At 36.6% G+C, this 22,273-nt stretch overlaps 1 protein-coding gene across 2 annotated transcripts in view; it reads left to right on the forward strand.

The window, feature by feature from the left end:
- RBBP6 (RB binding protein 6, ubiquitin ligase) overlaps nucleotides 1-18,767 on the forward strand; it is a 31,885-nt gene extending 13,118 nt beyond the window's left edge. Inside the window, exons 5-18 of one of the 2 annotated variants that reach the window (XM_061208279.1) lie at nucleotides 1,758-1,846; nucleotides 1,964-2,060; nucleotides 2,416-2,555; nucleotides 5,294-5,466; nucleotides 6,934-7,037; nucleotides 7,156-7,493; nucleotides 9,448-9,544; nucleotides 9,651-9,729; nucleotides 9,840-9,894; nucleotides 11,225-11,293; nucleotides 13,251-13,613; nucleotides 13,896-13,997; nucleotides 14,835-16,592; nucleotides 16,881-18,767. In XM_061208279.1, coding sequence (XP_061064262.1) covers nucleotides 1,758-1,846; nucleotides 1,964-2,060; nucleotides 2,416-2,555; nucleotides 5,294-5,466; nucleotides 6,934-7,037; nucleotides 7,156-7,493; nucleotides 9,448-9,544; nucleotides 9,651-9,729; nucleotides 9,840-9,894; nucleotides 11,225-11,293; nucleotides 13,251-13,613; nucleotides 13,896-13,997; nucleotides 14,835-16,592; nucleotides 16,881-18,462 — 5,046 coding nt within the window. In that variant the 3' untranslated portion in view covers nucleotides 18,463-18,767. The remainder of the gene's footprint in view (nucleotides 1-1,757; nucleotides 1,847-1,963; nucleotides 2,061-2,415; nucleotides 2,556-5,293; nucleotides 5,467-6,933; nucleotides 7,038-7,155; nucleotides 7,494-9,447; nucleotides 9,545-9,650; nucleotides 9,730-9,839; nucleotides 9,895-11,224; nucleotides 11,294-13,250; nucleotides 13,614-13,895; nucleotides 13,998-14,834; nucleotides 16,593-16,880) is intronic. The other variant, XM_061208280.1, reaches the window with a different exon arrangement.
- The last annotated feature ends 3,506 nt before the right edge of the window (nucleotides 18,768-22,273 follow it).

Here is a 22,273-nt window from a genome sequence, read left to right on the forward strand (position 1 = left end):
ATGTGGACTTTATGCAGCCAAAATAGAAGCTTTCCTTTACATGGACGATTGTGTGGTTATTTCTTGAATATTTGAATTGATCCCTTGAAGGTCAACATTTTAAATGTGATACAATTGTTTCTTTATGCTATAGACTTGTAGTCTGTCTGCATTAGAAAAAGTTTTATTTAAACAACCTAATTTGTTTGAACACAGACTACATGAATTGTGTAAATGTATAAAGTTGTTTGCAGGAATATACCAATGTGTATGTTTGGCAGAGGGGAAAATTGTTACCTCCTGAAATCATTGTATATGCCATGTTTTGCGATAAGATTGCTTGCAATTTTCTGCTCAACAATGTGTACCTTTTGTTTGGGAAAGCACTAGTGATGGATTAATTTTTAAAACAATAGACTTAGTTTGCAAATTGTGCCTTTAGGGGAAAAAAGGCAAATATTACAGATCAGGCAGATTTTTGAGGGCCAAGAAGGAAGTTCTCCAGTTTTCCGAAAATCATTTTTTCCCTGCTATCAGAAATGTAAAACCAAATTTAGCAACCAAGGTTAATGAGTTAGATGAGTTTTCCATTAGTGCTGTCCCTATCTTGTCTTTGGCTTTGTTATAGGTTTTGTCCTTATCCCCTAGAATGTATCCCCCAAAATGTCCTAGTAACAAATACAGCTTTTTAAACTCCTGTTGTGGGAAAAGTAAACATTAAAGTTGATGATTCTAAAACATGAAGTGGGCTAAAACCAATCTCTATAATTTTTTAATGCAAAGTGGTTTAGCATAGAGTTAACATCTTTAGCAACTTATAGTTCACTGTTTTAATTCATGTGTACTGTAAGGACCATATTTGAGTTTTGGTCTATTCCTACCATTGTTTCTTTGTGGGAAGCAGTTGTGGAGTTTTGGAGGTTTGGGGGATTTTTTTTTTTTTTTTTTTTAACTATTTGTAAGTTACTGTTTGGGTTCAAACAAATTAGTTGTTCAACATCTGTAATCCAGTTTTCTGTAAATGTTGCTGTTGTTCTAAGCTCTGTTAATGTTAAGCATTCTTTGTATATAAAATTACAATAAAGTGTTAAAACTGGTTGCTTGTTTTGTGGATGAATGTAAAGCTAAAACCTAATGAATGGCTGATGTGAGTGCTAGATGCTTGAAGATTCAAGTTATTAGGACTCACTCCCTTAGACCCTGCTTATATCTAGACTATTGTATGTAATACCTTAAAGATAAAGTTCATAAATCTTTGGAGAGTTGGATTTAAAATTTGAATGCTCAGTGCATGTGCTTTGCACTTAGTTTGAAATTTGACACCACTACCTAAAGAGCCTTCTGACTTCTAGTATCTGCTGCATAATATGTTCAATTGTTCTACCCCCAACCCTACCTCCAAGTTATATGCTTGACATTTGATGCTTAATGCTGTGACACTTGAACTATTTTTAAGACTTAGAAACATCAAGTGTTTCTCTCCTAGCTTAATCTCAGTTTTTAACTCTTAGAAGAGTAGTATGCAAATCTTAAATGTAAGGTACAAACAGGGTCTAAGGTTTGAGTGCCCCCAGAAAGACTTTCTTCAGCACCGTAGACACCCAAACATCATGTAATGACCTAACGAACTCCCAGTGCCTCTTCTAGGTTATACTTGTAAATAACTGTTTTTATGCAAGATTAGATACTGCTCTTTACAGGATGAGTGGTGTTGTCTTTGGCTGTGTGGTCTTAAATGTGTTTCTAATGTGTGTGTCAAATAATTACCTGTTAAACAGACTGCCAATCTGGCTGAAGCCAATGCTTCTGAAGAAGATAAAATTAAAGCAATGATGTCGCAATCTGGCCATGAATACGACCCAGTCAAGTAAGTTCATAAATACTTTATACTAATAGGTACTTTGGGGTGGGGTCTCCCCCCCCCCATATCAAAAGCATTTTTTTCAAGTCTTTGTGTACATGTAATTTTTTTTTCCCCTTTCAGTTACATGAAGAAACCTCTAGGTCCACCACCTCCATCTTATACTTGTTTCCGTTGCGGTAAACCTGGCCATTATATTAAGAATTGCCCAACAAATGGGGTAAGTTCAAAGTAGAAGCTATGATACACCTTATCTTTCTTAAAATTTTTTCTTAGCCATATTATTTTTCTTGGTAAATACTGCCTTCTCTATTACAATGGCAAATGAGCTTAGCTTTTGGAGCCAAACTGCCAGGCTTCAAATCTTGACACTGCCACTGAATGAGCAAGTTATGTGATTTCTCCAAGCCTGTTATTTCTTCTCTGTGAAATGGAGGTAATAATAGTACTTACCTCACATGGCTGTTGTGAGGATTAAATGAGATCATATATGATGTTAGCACTGCGTGTTAGCTAATATTAAATAAAGGTAACTGCTTTTTCTCTTCCTCCTCTCTCCATTCCCATACATACAGGATAAGAACTTTGAATCTGGTCCTAGGATTAAAAAGAGCACTGGAATTCCCAGAAGTTTTATGATGGAGGTGAAAGATCCTAACATGAAAGGTGCAATGCTTACCAACACTGGAAAATATGCAATACCAACTATAGATGCGTAAGTATTCAAATTAGGTATGATCTATGGAGACTACAGTCAGTCCAGGTGATAGTGTTTTATTTAATCTTGGGCTTGTAAGTTGGCTACTTGGATTCCTTATGAACGTTGTATACCAAGACTTAGTCTCCACATGTTGCATTTCTGTGTTAAGAATGAGAGGCTGCAGTCTGCTCCATTTAAAGCAAATTTAAAATGGATTTGGGGTTTTTTGCTGCCAGTGAGTGCCACTTCCCTTGTGGTCTTCTAATTTTTCTTTTTCTGTCATTCCCTGCTTTCTTCCTCATTCACATACATACTCCCACATAGTCTTATATGCTGTTTGCATCCTTTAAAAGAACAAGACAAGTATCTTAAACTTTCTGAGAAACAGGAGGCTTAAGAATAAAAGTTCTGCAAGATATCAAGGCAAATTTAAGTGCCAAGATTAAAGGAAATGCTGAGGTATCTTGAATAAGTTTGGATATACTGTGTGAGTCTTAAGATTCTGAAGTGTGGTTTATTTTATAAACCATTAGTTCAGATCAGCTATAGCTCTATAAGCTATACCTTAATGCTTATTTTTAATGTGTTTTCAGATTTTATTTTATGAGCCAATTTTTAATGAAATGAATAGACAGTAAACCTAGAGGCATAGTTCAACTGGATAACTTCCCATTTTATCTGCTTTTATTCATACATTTAATTACCTTTTTGATTACCGTCAACAGTTGTAAACTCTCACAGTATAAAACACAATATTAAGTGTTCTTTGGAATATGGTTCGCTAACTTAATCGTGCATAAGAATCTCTTACAAAAGTGTGTTAAACAACCTGGGTGCCCTGCCCCGCCCCCAGGGGTTATATGATGAGACTCTGAGTCTGCATTTTTTAACAAGTCCTCGAGGAGATTATGAGTTTAGGGGATCCTTAGGGCATACCTTGAGAAACATCAATTTAGAGAATAGATGTCCATGGTCTTAGTGACAAAATGTATATTAAGAACAGTTTCTCTCAGCTTCATGTTATATTGTCAGATGTGGTGAGCAGGTAAGGACGATGAAAATGGCTATGCTTACAGAATGATACTGAAAAAAGATTGTGTTTTTGAGTAGGTAAATACATTGTTTTTGAGTAAATACATTGTTTTAGTTCACAGATAAGAATTAATGTTTTCCTAAACTCCCAACCCTGCTCACTTTCTCAACTTCACTCCCATCTATTTTTTATCAGTCTACCATCCTGTGTTTTTGTGGTTCATCTTAGAGCAGTTTGTTGTTACGCTGTTTCTAATTCAGACATTTCATACATGCTTCCAAACAGCTTTAGGTTGAAATTGATGACTTTTACAGACAGAATTTAAGAGCAGACGGCTACATATTAATATAATATGTAGATATAAAAGTATTTAAATAGAAATCTGTGTTGGAAAAATTAACATCACCTGTGAACCCCTACTAATAATTAACTTCATTGCTTTTGAATACTGAAATACAAAAGCCCATTTGTGCCAAACACACAGCAAATACTGGGGAAAATGGGAACCCAAATATTTTAAGTGAAACTTTCACCCTCTCCACTGACACCACTGATAAGCAACTTAGACTCTTCTTCTGTTTCTTTTTCTATCCTCTCTTCTCCTTTTTTTTTTTTTTTCTTTTCTTTTCTCTCTTTTGGGCAGTGGGAGACTCCTCTTTCACAAATTGGGAACAATGGGGCATAAGCAAATTGATACATATTTCTGGAATCGTGGTGATGTCTATGGAGCAACTGCAACACAAATAACACACCTAAGGTACCCTGCTCTGTCCAGATGAGATTCTTTCATTTTCAGCATTGAGATGAACACACCCTGTTCCGGAATGAAACAGAAAGGATTTCTCTAGGAACTCCTGTGTTTTACAAATGTGCCTGATTACAGAGAAGATGAGGGTGTTGGAAGCAGTGGTGATAAGTCTGAGAATAGAATATTTTGGTTTTTTATTTTTAATATATTTAATACCCAACATTTCTGCAAAGTACATTTCTACGAAAAATGGACCTCCAAATATCTGAGGTGTTCCTTTAAATTTTTTACACATATTCTAAATACTTAAGTCATGAATATTTCTTAATTGACTATAAATAGATTAATCTCTCTTAAAATGTTAAGTATAAGTAGACCACTGTTTTGAAGTCTAATTCTGGCTATTAATTACTGGTGTGATTAGTGACATATTTCCCTTGAATTATCCCCCTTAATTGTGTCATGTCAGTACCAATTTTAGTTTCCCATATTGTGGTATTCACATTAGTACCTTCACAGGTTTTGGGGACTGTTAGACTATGGAGGAAGAAGAAACAGTTTTTTTCCCCCAAGAAACATGGTAGTAGAGAAAATAATGATTAGGGTGTTGTCATAGCTTAAGCTCAAATCCCATCTCTGCCACCCATATAAATATAACTTTGCGGCACTGATTGTGTCGCTTTACTTCTCTGGCTCTCAGTTCTTAGAGTTACAGATTCGAAGATCCTTCTAGCCACTTTGATAGCATTTTTTTTCTTTTTTGTTATACTTGTTTAGGATTTTGTTTTATATCTTTTTGTTTAGGGGAGGATGTTCATAACTGCTCCCTTACTTTGGGAGGTACACACTTGTGTAAACTGATTTGACATTGTACTGAATTATAAGTACCCATTATGGTATAGTAGAATATATAAATTTTTTTGGAAATACTTTGCCTTAACAATGTTAAAACACTAAAACTTTCTTTTACAGAGAAGCATATGCAATTGGGAAAAAAGAAAAACCACCTTTTTTACCGGAGGAACCATCATCATCTTCAGAAGAAGATGATCCTATCCCAGATGAATTGTTGTGTCTCATCTGCAAAGATATTATGACTGATGCTGTTGTCATTCCGTGCTGTGGAAACAGTTATTGTGATGAATGTAAGAAATGTTGACTCTTTGACAATACATAATTTAGAGTATGTGTATTTCCTTGGAAAGGCTGTTAGCAATATTGTATATTTGAATAATAAAATATGAATTATTGATAAATTAATCAATGAGCATTTAATAACTTTTTGTTGCTACTTTTAAAGAAAAAAAAACCTCCTTGTCCTTTTAAATATTAGAATTGACCTACTTCTTTACCTTCATCAGGGTGACTTTACTGAGGTTTTATAAAATGTAGGATTTTTATTTCCTCTGTTTTAAATGGTATACAGAAATTTAAAAGCCTTTTGGGCTTTAGATATTCCAGAAGTACTTTTAAATGATATCTAAGTCCCTTTCTAGGAATGTGAAAAGTAGCTTATTCTAAAATTCTTAAGTGTGATTGAGAACTACTCTGTAAAGATACTACCCAACATTTACCAAGGGGTTACTTGTGACTTTTGTCTCGAGTCATTTATATTCTATTAGCACTTGATTTTTTTCTGCTACTTACTTAAGTTTGTCCCTTCTTACCCAGGTGAAAGTGATGTCATCTGAAAATTTCATTGCTCAGTCCTGCTCTGGTCTTTATCATTTCTAAAGATAGTTTGGGGGGACTTCCCTGGCAGTCCAGTGGTTAAGACTCCACACTTCTACTGCAGGGGACACAGGTTTGATCCCTGGTCGCACGGCCACAAAAAAAAGGTAGTTTTGGAATACAAATCTTTCTTATGGGGCCTCGTCAGTGAAGACCAAAGTCAAGAAGAGGTCACTTAAGACTTGTTTCAGAGTGTGTCTTGAATTTAACAGACCGCTTATGATTGGATTTTTTGCAACACTGAAGCATAGTCAGTGCATCTATAATTTAGTATTGGTTCTTACCTGCTGTGCTATAGATGTCTCTGATTTCCTTGACTGAATAATGCTTCTGTTATTTATAATGCTCTTTTCTAGTGATGCTTTTTTTCTTAGCACCACACACCTTGTGGGATCTTAGTTCCCCTACCAGGGATTGAACCCGGGCCCTCGGCAGTGAAAGTGTGGAGTCCTAACCACTGGACCACCAGGGAATTCCCAAGGGATGCTTTTTTAAAAGCCCTATATTAGCCATATAATGTTTTTGTCTCTTTCTAGACTATCTCGTTATTTCTTTTTTTTTTTTCCCCTATAATATTCCGATTACTAGCTAAACAAAGAGAATGGTATTTGGGAAAGAGCATCTTTTCTCTCAGTTTAAATGTTTGTTTAGCTTATATCCATTACTTCTGTTTTTAAGGTAGAGAGAGGTTAGAGCAGAGGAGTGCTATCAGGCGAGAAATTTTACTTTTAAATTTCTTAATCTAAGAATAGAAATGGTTAGTGATGCGTGCTTGGAAAACAGTAATGTAACTGAACACATGTAAACTGTCTTTTTAATTCATTCACTAAAAACTGGGTTCCTAACTATGCTTCTGTTAATATTTAAAATCTTACACATAGGTATAAGGACTGCTCTCTTGGAATCAGATGAACATACATGTCCAACATGTCATCAGAATGATGTCTCTCCTGATGCTTTAATTGCCAATAAGTTCTTACGACAGGTAGCTATATTTGTATCCCTTGTTATGAAAATCTTTTAAAAATCTTTTAATTGATTTAACTGTACTTGAGTAAATACTACATTACATTTTTCTGCATTTTTATGTTTGGTGTCTGTAGGCTGTTAATAACTTCAAAAATGAAACTGGTTATACGAAAAGACTAAGAAAACAGTTACCTCCACCCCCACCCCCAATACCACCTCCAAGACCACTCATTCAGCGGAACCTACAACCTCTGATGAGATCTCCAATATCAAGACAACAAGATCCTCTGATGATTCCAGTGACATCTTCATCAACTCACCCGGCTCCATCTATATCTTCATTAACCTCTAATCAGTCTTCCTTGGCCCCTCCTGTGCCTGGAAATCCATCTTCTACCCCAGCCCCTGTACCTGATATAACTGCAACAGTCTCCATATCAGTCCACTCAGAAAAATCAGATGGGCCTTTTCGGTAAGTCTATGTATATTTCTCACTGTTAGGAAACAAGTGAGATCAGTGATGTAGTTTTTTTTATTGTATATTGCTTTAACAGTTGTTTTAGTGACCTTCAGTCTGTTGCATCCCACTGTGCTCAGTAAGGTGGATGACTTGTAAGAAATGACCTAGTCTTTGGGAATTCCCTGGCTGTGGTTAGGACTTGGCGCTTGCACAGCTGGGACCCAGGTTCGATCCCTGGTCGGGGAGCTAAGATCCCACAAGCCACACGATGCAGCCAAATTAAAAAAAAAAAAGAAAGAAATGGCTAAGTTTTACTGGAGGAACAGACAAATAAAGGAGATTCATTTGCAAATTATTAAGCATCCCAAGGTCAAAAACTATACACATTGCCAGCAACTCATATTAAATGTTGAATAATATCCCATAACAGCTCTGCAGTTCACAAGAGGGAGAGGTCACTTATGGTCACCTCTTATGGTGGTATTAGAAAACAGTAGATTTGAGCAGAACTAAGAACAATTTGCATAAATAGAGAAAGAAGCGATGAAATACTGGTAGAAGTAGAGAGGTCAGAAATAATTGTTTTGGAGCATAATTATGTAGGAGAGTAGTGAAAACTCACTTAAATCCTACCACTCCTGAAATGAAAGGGACCTTTATAATCCAATGGTTCATAAAGTCTTAAAAAATCAACCAGCTTTTAAAAAATAGATGCCAGGGGTTTGTTCCCAGAAACAAAATCTTTAGGAGTAGGACCTTTACAAGTATATTTAAGAAATCCCTGCAAAGTATTATATATAGGATGGATAAACAAGGTCCTGCTGTATAGCACAGGGGACTATATATTCAATATCGTGTAATAAACCATAATGGAAATGAATGTGAAAAAGAATGTATATATATGTATAACTGAATCATTTTGCTGTACAGCAGAAATTAACAGAACATTATAAATCAACTATACTTGAATAAAATAAAATTTTTTTTTAAATCCCACTTATCTAGTTCAGCCTTTTATTTGATTAATAGTGGGAATAAGGCCCAGAGAGTTCATTCACTTATCTCAGGTTACCCTTTTGATTTAGTGGTAGAGGTGGAAGTAGAATTTACTCTTAATCCTTTATTTATTTATTTTGTCTCTCAAGTTTTTTTTTTAGCTTTACTAGTCTTAAAACTGAACCAGTTTCTATCATATCTATCATAGATTGTACTTCTTAATGAGGCTCCTTCATTTTACATTTCACTTACATATGAAGAACTCTTCAAAAGTCCAGTTCTCTCTTACTTTCCCCAGAAGTTTTCATCATCTTTGATGTAACTCATCTTAATGCAAGTGTGATGGATAAACAGTTAGTAACAAGATGTGATTTTTACTCTTTTTTTTTTCCTTTGATAATTTTTACTCATTACATGCAAAAGTAAACTTTATAATCCTATTATCACAGATTATGTATTCCCAAAATAAGAATATTTGTGTAATGCAGACATTTCCTTCAGGTCTATTATTTTTCAGACTTTGTGAGTATTGTATATAGAGACCTCTTAAATATGACTCAAATCTTTGTAACATGGAATTTTTTTTTCAAAAATATGGAAAATATTGCCTATTTTTTTCCAGTTTTATTGAGAAATAATTGACATACATCACTATAAGTTTAAGGCATACAGTATAGTGATTTGACTTACATATATTGTGAAATAATTACCACAGTAGGTTCAGCTAACATCCATCTTCTCATGTAAATACAATAAAAAGGAAAAAAAATTTTTTTCCCTTGTGATGAGAACTCAGGATCTATGCTCTCTTAACAGCTTTCCTATATACCATACAGCTGTGTTAGCTATAGTCATCATGTTGTATATTACGTCCCAAGTACTTATTTATCTTATATAACTGGAAGTTTGTAGCTTTAATCCTCCATTTCTGGTGACTTGTTAATGTATTATAAATTATATTATTATCTAGGGATTCTGATAATAAAATACTGCCAGCTGCAGCGCTTGCATCTGAACATTCAAAGGGAGCCTCTTCAATTGCAATTACTGCACTTATGGAAGAGAAGGTAAGTTTCACTGGCTTTTAAATTTGGAGATTTTTTTTATTATTATTACAGTAGAGTTTTTTGTTTTGTTTTTTTAACTATACCTTTTTGTGTTTTTTTCCTAAAGGGTTACCAGGTGCCTGTACTTGGAACCCCATCTTTGCTTGGACAGTCATTATTGCATGGACAATTGATCCCCACAACTGGTGAGTAAAATCATTTTGGTTTGAACTTTTTTCCTTAAAAAATAATTTTAACTTTATTTAACCTGTAATTTTATATTTACTTATTGTTTTTGTTTATTTTTGTTTCCAAGGTCCAGTAAGAATAAACACTGCTCGTCCAGGTGGTGGTCGACCAGGTTGGGAACAGTAAGTATATGTCTCAAATAATCTTCAGATGATTGCTTTCAAACCGGATAATGGAAATTACAGTCTAAGCAGTGTGTGCTGAGTGTCTTTTATTGTAAACTCCTCTTTTATATGCCATGTTAACACAGTTTTTATGTAAAATGTCACAAATTCAAGACTATATGAAGAATTTTTCTAAAAAAATGAGTAATTCTTTTCTGTAATAATAAGATGTAAACTCATGTAAATTCTTTTTACTTTTATGACTTAACAGATGGTGATCTTGGCAGAAACTCAGTTAATGAACAGATAAGAATTACTTGAAAGAATATTTTAAATACTGAATCAGTTATTATGCTAGTAGATTAAACTTTTTCCTCTTTAATTTGGATGTTTTTGATTTGAGTAAATAAACACATACTAAGATTAAAGTCTTTCAAACACAGAATTTCTCATTTTGACTAGCTATGTTAATGAAATTTTATTGCATATTAAAATCTGTAGGGTGTGGGAGACACTGCTTTTTGAATGATCCCTGGTGTTCTCCTTACTTGCTGCAAGTAATAAATCCTTCCGTCTCCCAGAAGAAAAAACAAAAAATTATTTAGGGTATGATTTTCTACCCTGAAGTACTAAGAACTTTGATCTTCTATAAGATGTTCTATGGCATTAAAAATCAGATGTATTTATTGTTTTTATATAATTATTTCTGTTTATGTAACCCATATAAATGGGCTCATATATTTATGTAAACTGGCTTATATTCTAAAACTTTAATCTTTTTGTTTGAAAGATAAATCAAACTTCTTATAGAAAAAGTATGTTAGAAAAAGTATGTTAGTTGAGAGACTAGCAGAATATATCAGTAGAAAGAACACGGGATTTGGAGACAGACCTGGGTTTGAGTCCCAGCTCCTGCATTTGCTAGCTATATGACAATGACAATGGGTGTGTGATTCTACTTCTCAGCCTCCATTGCCTCATCTGTAGAATTGAATGGTGCTACTTACCTCACATGTCAAATGCCTCTGCATAGTGCCCAGCAGATAAAAGGGCTCTTTTCTTTTTCTATAACAATAAGTTCATAGAGTAACTTATAGAATGCTAATTAGAATACAATATTACATAAAATATATATTGAAGCTTAATTGTTTATAATATGTTAATCAGAAAGAATATTTAATTTTAAGTAAATATAACACTTGCTCATATCTCTATCTGAAACAAGTTTAAGAATCAGGATCAGGGAGTAAGGAAAAGTTTTCAGAATAGTTAAAATAGGTATATTAAAGTCTACATACGAAAAGGTGTGTATAATACTCAAGCCTATTTTATCCTTCTTTCCACACAGTTCCAACAAGCTTGGATATCTGGTTTCTCCACCACAGCAAATTAGAAGAGGGGAGAGAAGCTGCTACAGGTAGGCTCGCTAAAAATCTTGAAAAACAGTAATCTGATGACACACTGAAAAATGTAACACAAATTAAAGCACAGTAGTGGTAGGGGGGGAGTGGGTTCATTTGGTTTATACTTTCCTCGCTTAAATCTTAAGAAGTTGCCCTTAAGAGACCTATAAAAGAATAGATTCCATTTAGTATTTTTTTAATATATATAAATTTATTTATTTTTGTCTGCGTTGGGTCTTCATTGCTGCATGCAGGCTTTTTCTAGCTGCGGCGAGCAGGGGCTACTCTTCGTTGCCATGCGCGGGCTTCTCATTGCTGTGGCTTCTCTTGTTGCGGAGCACAGGCTCTAGGCACACAGGCATCAGTAGTTGTGGCACGCGGGCTCAGTAGTTGTGGCGCACGGGCTTAGTTGCTCCGCGGCATGTGGGATCTTCCTGGACCAGAGCTTGAATCCATGTCCCCTGCATTGGCAGGCGGATTCTTAACCAGTGTGCCACCAGGGAAGTCCCTACATTTAGTGTTTTAAATGTTGGTTTTTTAAGGCTGCATCTTTACTACTCCTTCCCAAGGACTACTTTCTCCCTGTCAGCACACAGCAGAATACTGGCTTACATTTACTCTGTTGAGTGTAGAGGGCGGTCAGTAAGGCCCAGACAAACTAAGGTGTCGATTTAATTTAAGATGGATGTTAACCAGCTCAGCTCCCAAGTGCGAAGAAGACTTGCATTTATTTCTCCCCTAGACTCAGTTATCCCCATCTTCTACCATCTTCTCTTCCAAAAGCAGAGGCCGATTGTTAGGGGCCCTTGCCCAGAAGATGCACAAGCAGTGTTAATCTAAGAAGTAAGCCGTATAGTTCTTACTATCTGGGTCATACTTAAAGGGTATCTTCTAGTGCTCCAAAGAGAATTGCTAAGCTTATGAAAGATAACTACTGTTTTGTTGCTAGATCACATATTGTAATAAGAAGATAATATTTACTAAATCAGACTCTCTGAAAAGAGGCCTGAAATCTAAATCCCAGCTGCTGCTATTGTATACCAGTTACCTATAATTTAAAGATCCTTTTAGCTTAACAGAAATAAGCCCACTTTTTTAAAGAAGCCACTGTTTCTTTGATGAGGCAGAATTTAGAAACTTTGGCCAGCACTGTTAATTTTAACCTAACCCTTTGAGAGAAAAAGTGAGATTTTCAGTTGTTAATTACAAATGTTAAAACTAGTATTTATTGTACTTTGTTTTTAAATAAATTTGTTTGTTTTTGGCTGTGTTGGGTCTTTGTTTGCTGCACGCGGGCTTTCTCTAGTTGAGGCGAGCAGGGGCTACTCTTTGTTGTGGTGCGCAGGCTTCTTATTGCGGTGGCTTCTCTTGTTGCGGAGCACGGGCTCTAGGCGCGCAGGCTTCAGTAGTGGTGGCGCACGGGCTTAGTCGCTCCACAGCATGTGGGATCTTCCCAGGCCAGCGATCGAACCCGTGTCCCCTGCACTGGCAGGTGGATTCTTAAGCACCATGCCACCAGGGAAGTCCCATGTTTATTCTACTTTGAAGGGTTTTATTTCCTCAAAAAGATTATAGGAAGTGGGTTTTCTTCATTTAAACTTTTGGTCTTGGAAGGCATTTTGGGGAGAAATAGGTCACAGAGACATTAACCTGTCAGTTTCTTTAAATGACAGTTTAGGAAGTAATGAGATCATTGTGGAGTGATAATTTGGACTTCAGGAAAGAGAACTTTTTAGTATGGCATCTCCATATAAAGAAGGCCTTGTAAACTTATCTCAGTCCCTAACTGGCCTTAAAAGTTGTTTTTAACATATAAATTATGTTACTTTTACATATAAACAATATCAGTGTCCCTGTGCTTATTTGAATAGTTGATTCTTTTCCATTGTTTGTGGATTGAAAAGATTATGAGTAGAAAAGATAAGCTCACTTGTCTCAGATGCTTTAATATCTTGGAATTTATTTTTCTAGAAGTATAAACCGTGGACGACACCACAGCGAAAGATCACAGAGAACTCAAGGCCCATCACTACCAGCAACTCCAGTTTTTGTACCTGTCCCACCCCCTCCCTTGTATCCTCCTCCTCCCCATACGCTTCCTCTCCCTCCAGGTGTTCCTCCTCCACAGTTTTCTCCTCAGTTTCCTCCTGGCCAGCCACCACCTGCTGGGTATAGTGTTCCCCCTCCAGGGTTTCCTCCAGCTCCGGCCAATTTATCAACACCTTGGGTATCATCAGGAGTACAGACAGCTCATTCAAATACCATCCCAACAACACAAGCACCACCTTTGTCCAGGGAAGAATTCTATAGAGAGCAACGACGACTAAAAGAAGAGTAAGTGTTTGAATTTGAAATTACTCTACACTTTCATTTTCTAATGTAACGTTAAATAGGTATCTTTGGAAGCATTTTCCAGTGTTTCCAGTTAGTGTAAGAAAAATCACCTAAAAATTAAACAAAGCCATACAAACAACTTCCTCAGGGATTCCTAGTTACTTATAAAGTGGAAAACTAATGGCAATTTCATTCATTTCATTCATGATCTAATTACATTTGTCTTGTTAGTTTTCTTAAATGGTTTTTGTTAACTTTCGCTCTTTAACTTTATTTTACTAGGGAAAAGAAAAAGTCCAAGCTAGATGAGTTTACAAATGATTTTGCTAAGGAATTGATGGAATACAAAAAGATTCAAAAGGAGCGTAGGCGCTCATTTTCCAGGTTAGTGTTTTGCAAGCCTTCACAACAGAATTACAAATGGGACTTTGAATATCCAGGGATTAGCTATGGATATATATAACATTGCAGTGATGGAATTTTTCTGATTCGGTCTAGGTTTATAAAAATGGAAATGTAGCTTATTTCCCAATATCTGTTTATTGAAATATCTCACTGTAAATGCTATTGTGTAGAACTAGCAGTTATGGGAATTAAATTGCCCTTGTCCCTTGAAGTTATTTATAGTGTGAAATAATTGGGAAATGTTTGTGGAAGGAAAGAAATAGGGGACTAGCCAAAGATTACGTTTCTGAGGACCCTTTTACCTAAGGCTACAGCTTTCTGCTGGAACATTAACCTGTGTGATTATGAACTAACAGTAGAATACAAGTTGCTTTATTGATAGAAAAACTGAATTATAAATATTCCCAGGAAGTTTGTTTAAAAGACTTATTTTTTATACTTGAGATATTCCTTTTAAAGCCAGACTGTTGGCCAACGTAGGACAAAAAAAGTTACTCCTACTTAATAATCAGATAGGAAGTAATGTTTACATTTAATTGACATTTTATTTAATGTTAGGTCATATAACTCACGGTACATTAATGCACTTCACTCTAATTGTTAAGATTTCGCTTTTGTTTTATAACAAGTGATTGCTCTGATCTTTGTGTACTTTATTCCATTCCAATAGAGGTCACTGTGCCTCTTTAATCATCTAAGATGAAACGATATAAAGAAATAATGAACTGTGAGGAGAACATACTGAAATCTGAGAGTCTGTATTTTATTTTGTATATATTTCTCAACTATCAACTATTGTTTTATTTTTGTTTTTAGGTCCAAATCTCCCTATAGTGGTTCATCCTATTCAAGAAGTTCATATACTTATTCTAAATCAAGATCTGGTTCAACACGATCACGTTCTTATTCTCGATCGTTTAGCCGCTCACATTCTCGTTCCTATTCACGATCACCTCCATACCCCAGAAGAGGCAGAGGAAAGAGTCGAAATTACCGTTCACGGTCTAGATCTCACGGGTATCATCGATCTAGGTCAAGGTCACCCCCATATAGACGGTATCATTCACGATCAAGATCTCCTCAAGCATTTAGGGGACAATCTCCTAATAAACGTAATGTACCTCAAGGAGAAACAGAACGTGAATATTTTAACAGGTACAGAGAAGTTCCACCACCTTATGACATGAAAGCTTATTACGGGAGGAGTGTTGACTTCAGAGACCCATTTGAAAAAGAACGTTATCGAGAATGGGAGAGAAAATATAGAGAGTGGTATGAAAAATATTATAAAGGCTATGCTGCTGGAGCACAGCCTAGACCATCAGCAAATAGAGAGAACTTTTCTCCAGAGAGATTTTTACCACTTAATATCAGGAATTCTCCCTTCACAAGAGGCCGCAGAGAGGAGTACTCTGGTGGACAGAGTCATAGGAGTCGAAACATAGGTGGCAACTATCCAGAAAAGCTTTCCTCAAGAGACAGTCATAATCAGAAGGATAATACAAAGTCAAAAGAGAAGGAGAGTGAAAATGCTCCAGGAGATGGTAAAGGAAATAAACATAAGAAACACAGAAAAAGAAGAAAGGGGGAAGAAAGTGAAGGCTTTCTAAACCCAGAGTTATTAGAAACCTCTAGGAAATCAAGAGAGCCAACAAGTGGTGAAGAAAATAAAACAGACTCATTGTTTGTTCTCCCAAGTAGAGATGATGCTACACCTGTTAGAGATGAACCAATGGATGCTGAATCCATTACTTTTAAATCAGTGTCTGAAAAAGACAAGAGAGAAAAAGATAAACCTAAAGCGAAAGGTGACAAGACCAAACGGAAAAATGATGGATCTGCTGTGTCCAAAAAAGAAACTGTTGCAAAACCTGCTAAAGGACCTCAAGAAAAACTAGATGGAGAGCGTGAAAAATCTCCTCGATCTGAACCTCCACTTAAAAAAGCCAAAGAGGAGACTCCAAAGACTGACAGTGTGAAATCATCATCTTCCTCTCAAAAAGATGAAAAGATCATTGGTACCCCGAGAAAAGCTCACTCTAAGTCAGTAAAGGAACACCAGGAGACAAAACCAGTCAAAGAGGAAAAAGTGAAGAAGGACTACTCCAAAGACATCAAGTCAGAGAAGCTAACTAGTAAGGAAGAAAAGGCCAAGAAGCCTAATGAGAAAAGTAAACCACTTGATAGCAAGGGAGAAAAAAGGAAAAGAAAAACTGAAGAGAAAGGTGGAGATAAAGATTTTGAGTCATCTTCAATGAAAATCTCTAAATTAGAAGTAACTGAAATAGTGAAACCATCACCAAAGCGCAAAATGGAACTTGATATTGAAAAGCTGGATAGGACGCCTGAAAAAGACAAAATTTCATCATCAACTGCTCCAGCCAAAAAAATCAAGCTTAACAGAGAAACTGGTAAAAAAATTGGAAGTACAGAAAATATATCTAATACAAAAGAACCCTCTGAAAAATTGGAGTCAACATCTGGCAAAATTAAACAAGAAAAAATCAAAGGAAAGGTCAGGCGAAAAGTGACTGGAACTGAAGGATCCAGCTCAACACTTGTGGATTATACCAGGTATTTGATAATGGGCGGGTGGAAAAAGTGGAATATGTTAATTAAGAATGTATTGATGTTGGGGGTTAGCTGGTTACTCTGAATTGTTAAAAGATAAGTAGATTTTGGGGGTGAGCCACATTTGTTTTTATATAATCATACACTTAAATCTTTATATCTCAGAGCAAAATAAGTGGCTTTTGAAAGTTAAAAGGACATTTATCATGTTTAAGTTGGTCTTTTTATACTTATCAATGTTTAATAACTGTAAGTTCTTCATTAATTAAAAAATATTTTAATTCTTTTTAGTACCAGTTCCACTGGAGGCAGTCCTGTGCGGAAATCTGAAGAAAAAACAGATACAAAGCGAACTGTCATTAAAACAATGGAAGAATATAATAATGATAACACAGCTCCTGCTGAAGATGTTATTATTATGATTCAGGTTCCTCAATCCAAATGGGATAAAGATGACTTTGAATCTGAAGAAGAAGATGTTAAATCCACCACACAGCCTATATCAAGTGTAGGAAAACCTGCCAGTGTTATAAAAAATGTTAGCACTAAACCATCAAATGCAGTCAAATATACTGAAAAAGAAAGTGAGTCATCAGAGAAAATTCAGAAACTCACCAAGGAAGTGAGCCATGAAATTACACAGCATGAGGTCAAAAGTTCAAAAAACTCTGCATCTAGTGAAAAGGGGAAAACCAAAGATCGAGATCATTCAGTGTTGGAAAAGGAAAACCCAGAAAAGAGGAAGAACAGCACTCAGCCAGAGAAGGATAGTAATCTGGACCGTCTGAATGAGCAAGGAAATTTTAAAAGTCTGTCTCAATCTTCCAAAGAGACTAGAACTTCTGGCAAAGAAGATAAGCATGATTCCATTCGAGGTTCCTCAAATAAAGACTTCACTCCCAACAGAGACAAAAAAACTGATTATGACAACAGAGAGTATTCAAGTTCCAAACGTAGAGATGAAAGGAATGAATTAACAAGAAGAAAAGACTCTCCTTCTCGCAGTAAAGACTCTGCAGCTGGACAAAAAACTAAGCCAAGGGAGGAGAGAGACTTGCCTAAAAAAGGAACAGGAGATTCCAAAAAAAGTAACTCTAGTCCCTCAAGAGACAAAAAACCTCATGATCATAAAGCCACTTACGATACTAAACGTTCAAGTGAAGAGACAAAATCTGTAGATAAAAATCCCTGTAAAGATCGTGAGAAACATGTGTTAGAGGCAAAGAACAATAAAGAGTCAAGTGGCAATAAATCACTTTATATACTTAACCCACCGGACCCACAGATTGAGAAAGAGCAAGTTACTGGGCAAATTGATAAGAACACCATCAAGCCTAAACCCCAGTTAAGTCATTCCTCTCGACTGTCCTCTGACTTAACTAGAGAAACTGATGAAGCTGCTTTTGAACCAGATTATAATGAAAGTGACAGTGAAAGCAATGTATCTGTAAAAGAGGAAGAAACTTCAGGAAAAATTTCTAAGGAACTGAAAGATAAAGTAATGGAGAAAGCAAAAGAGAGCCTGGACATAGCAGCAGTCAGCCAGGTAGGTGTAACCAGGACCCAGAGTCAAAGCAGCCCTAGTGTCAGTCCAAGTAGAAGTCATAGCCCTTCTGGAAGCCAAACCCGAAGCCACAGTAGCAGTGCTAGCTCTGCAGAAAGTCAGGACAGCAAGAAGAAGAAGAAAAAGAAGGAAAAGAAAAAGCACAAGAAACATAAAAAACATAAGAAGCATAAGAAGCATGCAGGCACTGAAGTAGAATTGGAAAAAAGCCAAAAACACAAACATAAGAAAAAGAAGTCAAAGAAGAGCAAAGATAAAGAAAAGGAGAAGGAGAAGGATGACCAAAAAGTGAAATCTGTCACTGTGTAAAAGGGCAGATTTTAAAAATTGACTTAATTACTAAGTCATCTGTATTAAATTTTGTTATAATGTAAAGAGATTCAAGCCTTGTAAATAATGATATGGAAGACCCTGTGCTGCACTTAAAATATTGCTGCTTGATTATTTGATTTTTACATCAGAGCTTTATAACACGAACTTTTGTACAGAATTGTGAGTTGTGACCATGTAACATGAGAGGTTTTGCTAGGGCCTATTATTTTTAACCACCATTAATTAGTTGGGGTGGAGTTTACTGTACTGTGAAATTTTCACATTTGAATTTTTTTAATTGCCTGGCAAAAGCTGATATCAGTTCTAAAATATCAGCAGAATGATTTGCTGAATTCATTACAACTCCGTTATGTCACTTTTTGATTACAATAAAAGTTTTCAGTAAACTTTTCAAATGTTGAATATTTGCCTTATTTGAAGGAAAGTGTGTCATGTCTCTTCCCCCTTCCATTTCCATATTTAAAATATCCTTTGAGACTTTAGTATAAGCTGAATAGTATAAGCTGAACTGTATGTATAAAATTCTGAAGTTAACATGGAAAATGTACTTCATTAGTGGGCTGGTAATAGGTGGCCAGAAATAAGAAATCATGGTTAATCGGAGATCTGGTTGAATAAATCTGGAAGGGTCTTAAATATAGTAATTAGAAGTTTGGACTTGAATTTTAGAGATGAGGAATTTTGTTTATGGTTATGTATTTTTCTTGAAACCCTGATAAATGAGTATTAAATTCCGTGATAAAGTACTAAATAACACAACAGTCTGTGGCCTACCCAATCTGTCCAGTTGACAGAAGCAAGCAGCAACAGGTCCAGAAGCACTAGGTAAGGCTACAATGGATTTCCTTAATGGCTCTGGTTTAGGAAGTTTATTATAAGCAATAAAAGCTATTGAAAGTATGTCAGGAGCTAGGATAAGAATGGTACTTTAGAAACATAGCTGTATAAATGGAGATTAAGAAGACAATGGCTGAAAGCAGGAGAAGACCAGTTCTAGTGTGAGGTAGTGATCCTAAAGTACTTTGGCAGGGGGCATTGGACTGTGGTAGTAGAAGAGGAAAGGGTTTACATTAGCAGCAACTTTTATTAATTTCCTGTCTTCTTGCCTTGATTCATTATTTCCAGAGTGTACCATATTTATAGTACTGTATACCATTGTTGGTACTCGGTTTTAGATGGTATTCAAACATACTTAAATGTGTGTAATGCAGCATTTAATATTTAAGGAAAAACGAATGATTTAAAGAAAAATTGTAAGGGTGATAAGAATGCTGTTAACCTCATGAAAGCCGTTCAGGACTGAGTTAAGTTTGGGAAACGCTGCCTTTAAATGAAACCGACTTGACTTTAAAGGGCTCTGCTTTTGTTGTGATTCTGAAGTCACATTTTTTTATTCCTAGACATATCCATTACCGGGGATGGGATGCCTGTTCTGCCCACTGCCAGCCTCACCCCACCCTACCCACAACACATACTTGTATTTTCAGATACTCCAGCGAGACTACACTCTTTTTTTTTTTTAATTATTTGTTTATTTTTTGGCTGAGATGGGTCTTCGTTGCTGCACGCGGGCTTTCTCTAGTTACGGCAAGTGGGGGCCACTCTTCGTTGTGGTGCGCGGGCTTTTCGTCGTGGTGGCTTCTCTTGAGCACAGGCTCTAGGCGCATGGGCTTAGTTGCTCCGCGGCATGTGGGATCTTCCTGGACCAGGGCTCAAACCCGTGTCCCCTGCCTTGGCAGGTGGATTCTTAACCACTGTGCCACCAGGGAAGCCCAAGACTACACTCTTAATACTTAACTAATCTCGACCCAAAATCTATAAACTATCTCCCACATTCACCGAGGATTTTGGCATCTAGAACTCACTTTTTATCATAAATTCTATCATGTGAAGTCAGTTTCATTATCTAGGTGCATTGTTATTTCATTTCAAGCTCAACTCACCTTCACTTTTTTTTTTAAATTTATTTATTTATTTTTGGCTGCATTGGGTCTTTGTTGCTGTGTGCGGGCTTTCTCTAGCTGAGGTGAGCGGGGGCTACTCTTCGCTGCAGTGCACAGGCTTTTTATTGCGGTGGCTTCTCGTTGAAGAGCACAGGCTCTAGGCGTGCGGGCTTCAGTAGTTGTGGCATGTGGGCTTGGTAGCTGTGGCTTGTGGGCTCTAGAGCGCAGCCTCAGTAGCTGTGGCGCACGGGCTTAGTTGCTCCGTGGCATGTGGGATCTTCCCGGACCAGGGCTCGAACCCGTGTCCCTTGCATTGGCAGGCGGATTCTTAACCACTGTGCCACCAGGGAAGCCCTCACCTTCACTTTAATTGCAGTCCACTCCTATGACAATTTTCCAGAGTTGTTAATCACCTGTCACCATTCCCATCTTAAATTTAAACTCCAGTATGTCATCTGCAACCTGCTTTTTCAGCTCCATTCTCTATTGGCCTGAGGTTTCAACTCATCCCGTAATCATTCTTTTATTGTCTTTCCTTCTATAGTTGCCTATATCCCATCATTTCAACCACATGCTAACTCCCAAAACCTGCTCCCCCTTGTCCATCTTGCTGTGTCTGAACAGGTTAAACCCCAAATCTAGATACAGGTGCTGCATGCTGCTTAACAAAATTAAAAGGCTTGAAAGAAAATTTAAGAAATAATTGCCAGGCACTGTGCTAGGTGCAGTACTTGATCCTTAAAAATTCTGATGGCTCATGTTGTCTAATGCTACTTTGAGCAGGCAACTCCACTGCCTATGAAGGTTCAGTCCAACCTTGGGTACTCTGGCTAGTGCCTAGCTTGTCCACCTCACCCTGCCATTTGGAGTTGGACATGTGAAACCTCTCCAAAAAGACAACGTTATATCTTAACTCAATTGGCTGTTTCACCTGGCTGGAATTTCCTTCCTCCTCTGCCTGTCTTCACAAGTTCCTACCCATTGTTTGAGAGTTAGCTTGATTGTTTTGAGTTCTCTCAGTGCTGTCTGCCTTCCTCAGTATACATACTCAAGATGCAGTAGCATCACTGAATATGCTATAGTAACACCAAAGTGCTTACTAACAGGCTCGGTTTGGTTGTCTCCCTCACTGGATCATGGAAAACAGGAATACGTCAACTTTTTAAAGACAGGAAAACACTTTTGAGCTACTATAGATTTGGGTGATAGTATCCTTCCAATGACTGGCTGCTTCAGTGTGCCAGGGAAACTCCAAAGCCTTACAATTAGGAATCTAAAAATAACTCCTTTGCTAGTCTCAGCATGCCTAATGAAGAAAGCAAATCCCCTCCAAAATGTTTAGGACAGGGATTCAGAGAGGTAGAAAGCTAGTTAATGGTTTATGCATCCTGATTTGTGCAAGTGTCCTCATCTATGTCTTGTCCATTTTTTCCTGCCTTTAATTCCTTTAATGAGCACTGTTCTTATTGTACAGAACTACATAGAACAGAACCTCTGATTTGGAACTTTCTTATGAGTGCTTTTACACTACTGCCATTTACTTAAGCTAGCTTCAGTGGGTCTCTTAACAACAACAAAAGCCTCACTAATACATGTATATAGTGTACCCTGCTTTTTCTTTTTATATATCATAATCACATCCTTTTGACATTAACATTTTTCACATTTTTTAAGAATTGAGAATGATCATGAAAAGAACTGAATAAAAGTAAACCATTTAACTCCTTGATAAAGGGTAATGTAGAGCTGCTATAAGTGAATAACAGGCATACAATGTGAAAGAAATGGGGTTAACAGGAATATTCAAAGATTTCACGTGAATTTTTTCAGTAACCTCAAGTATA

Source organism: Eubalaena glacialis, chromosome 13, assembly GCF_028564815.1.
Source record: "Eubalaena glacialis isolate mEubGla1 chromosome 13, mEubGla1.1.hap2.+ XY, whole genome shotgun sequence".
Lineage (NCBI taxonomy): Eukaryota > Metazoa > Chordata > Mammalia > Artiodactyla > Balaenidae > Eubalaena > Eubalaena glacialis.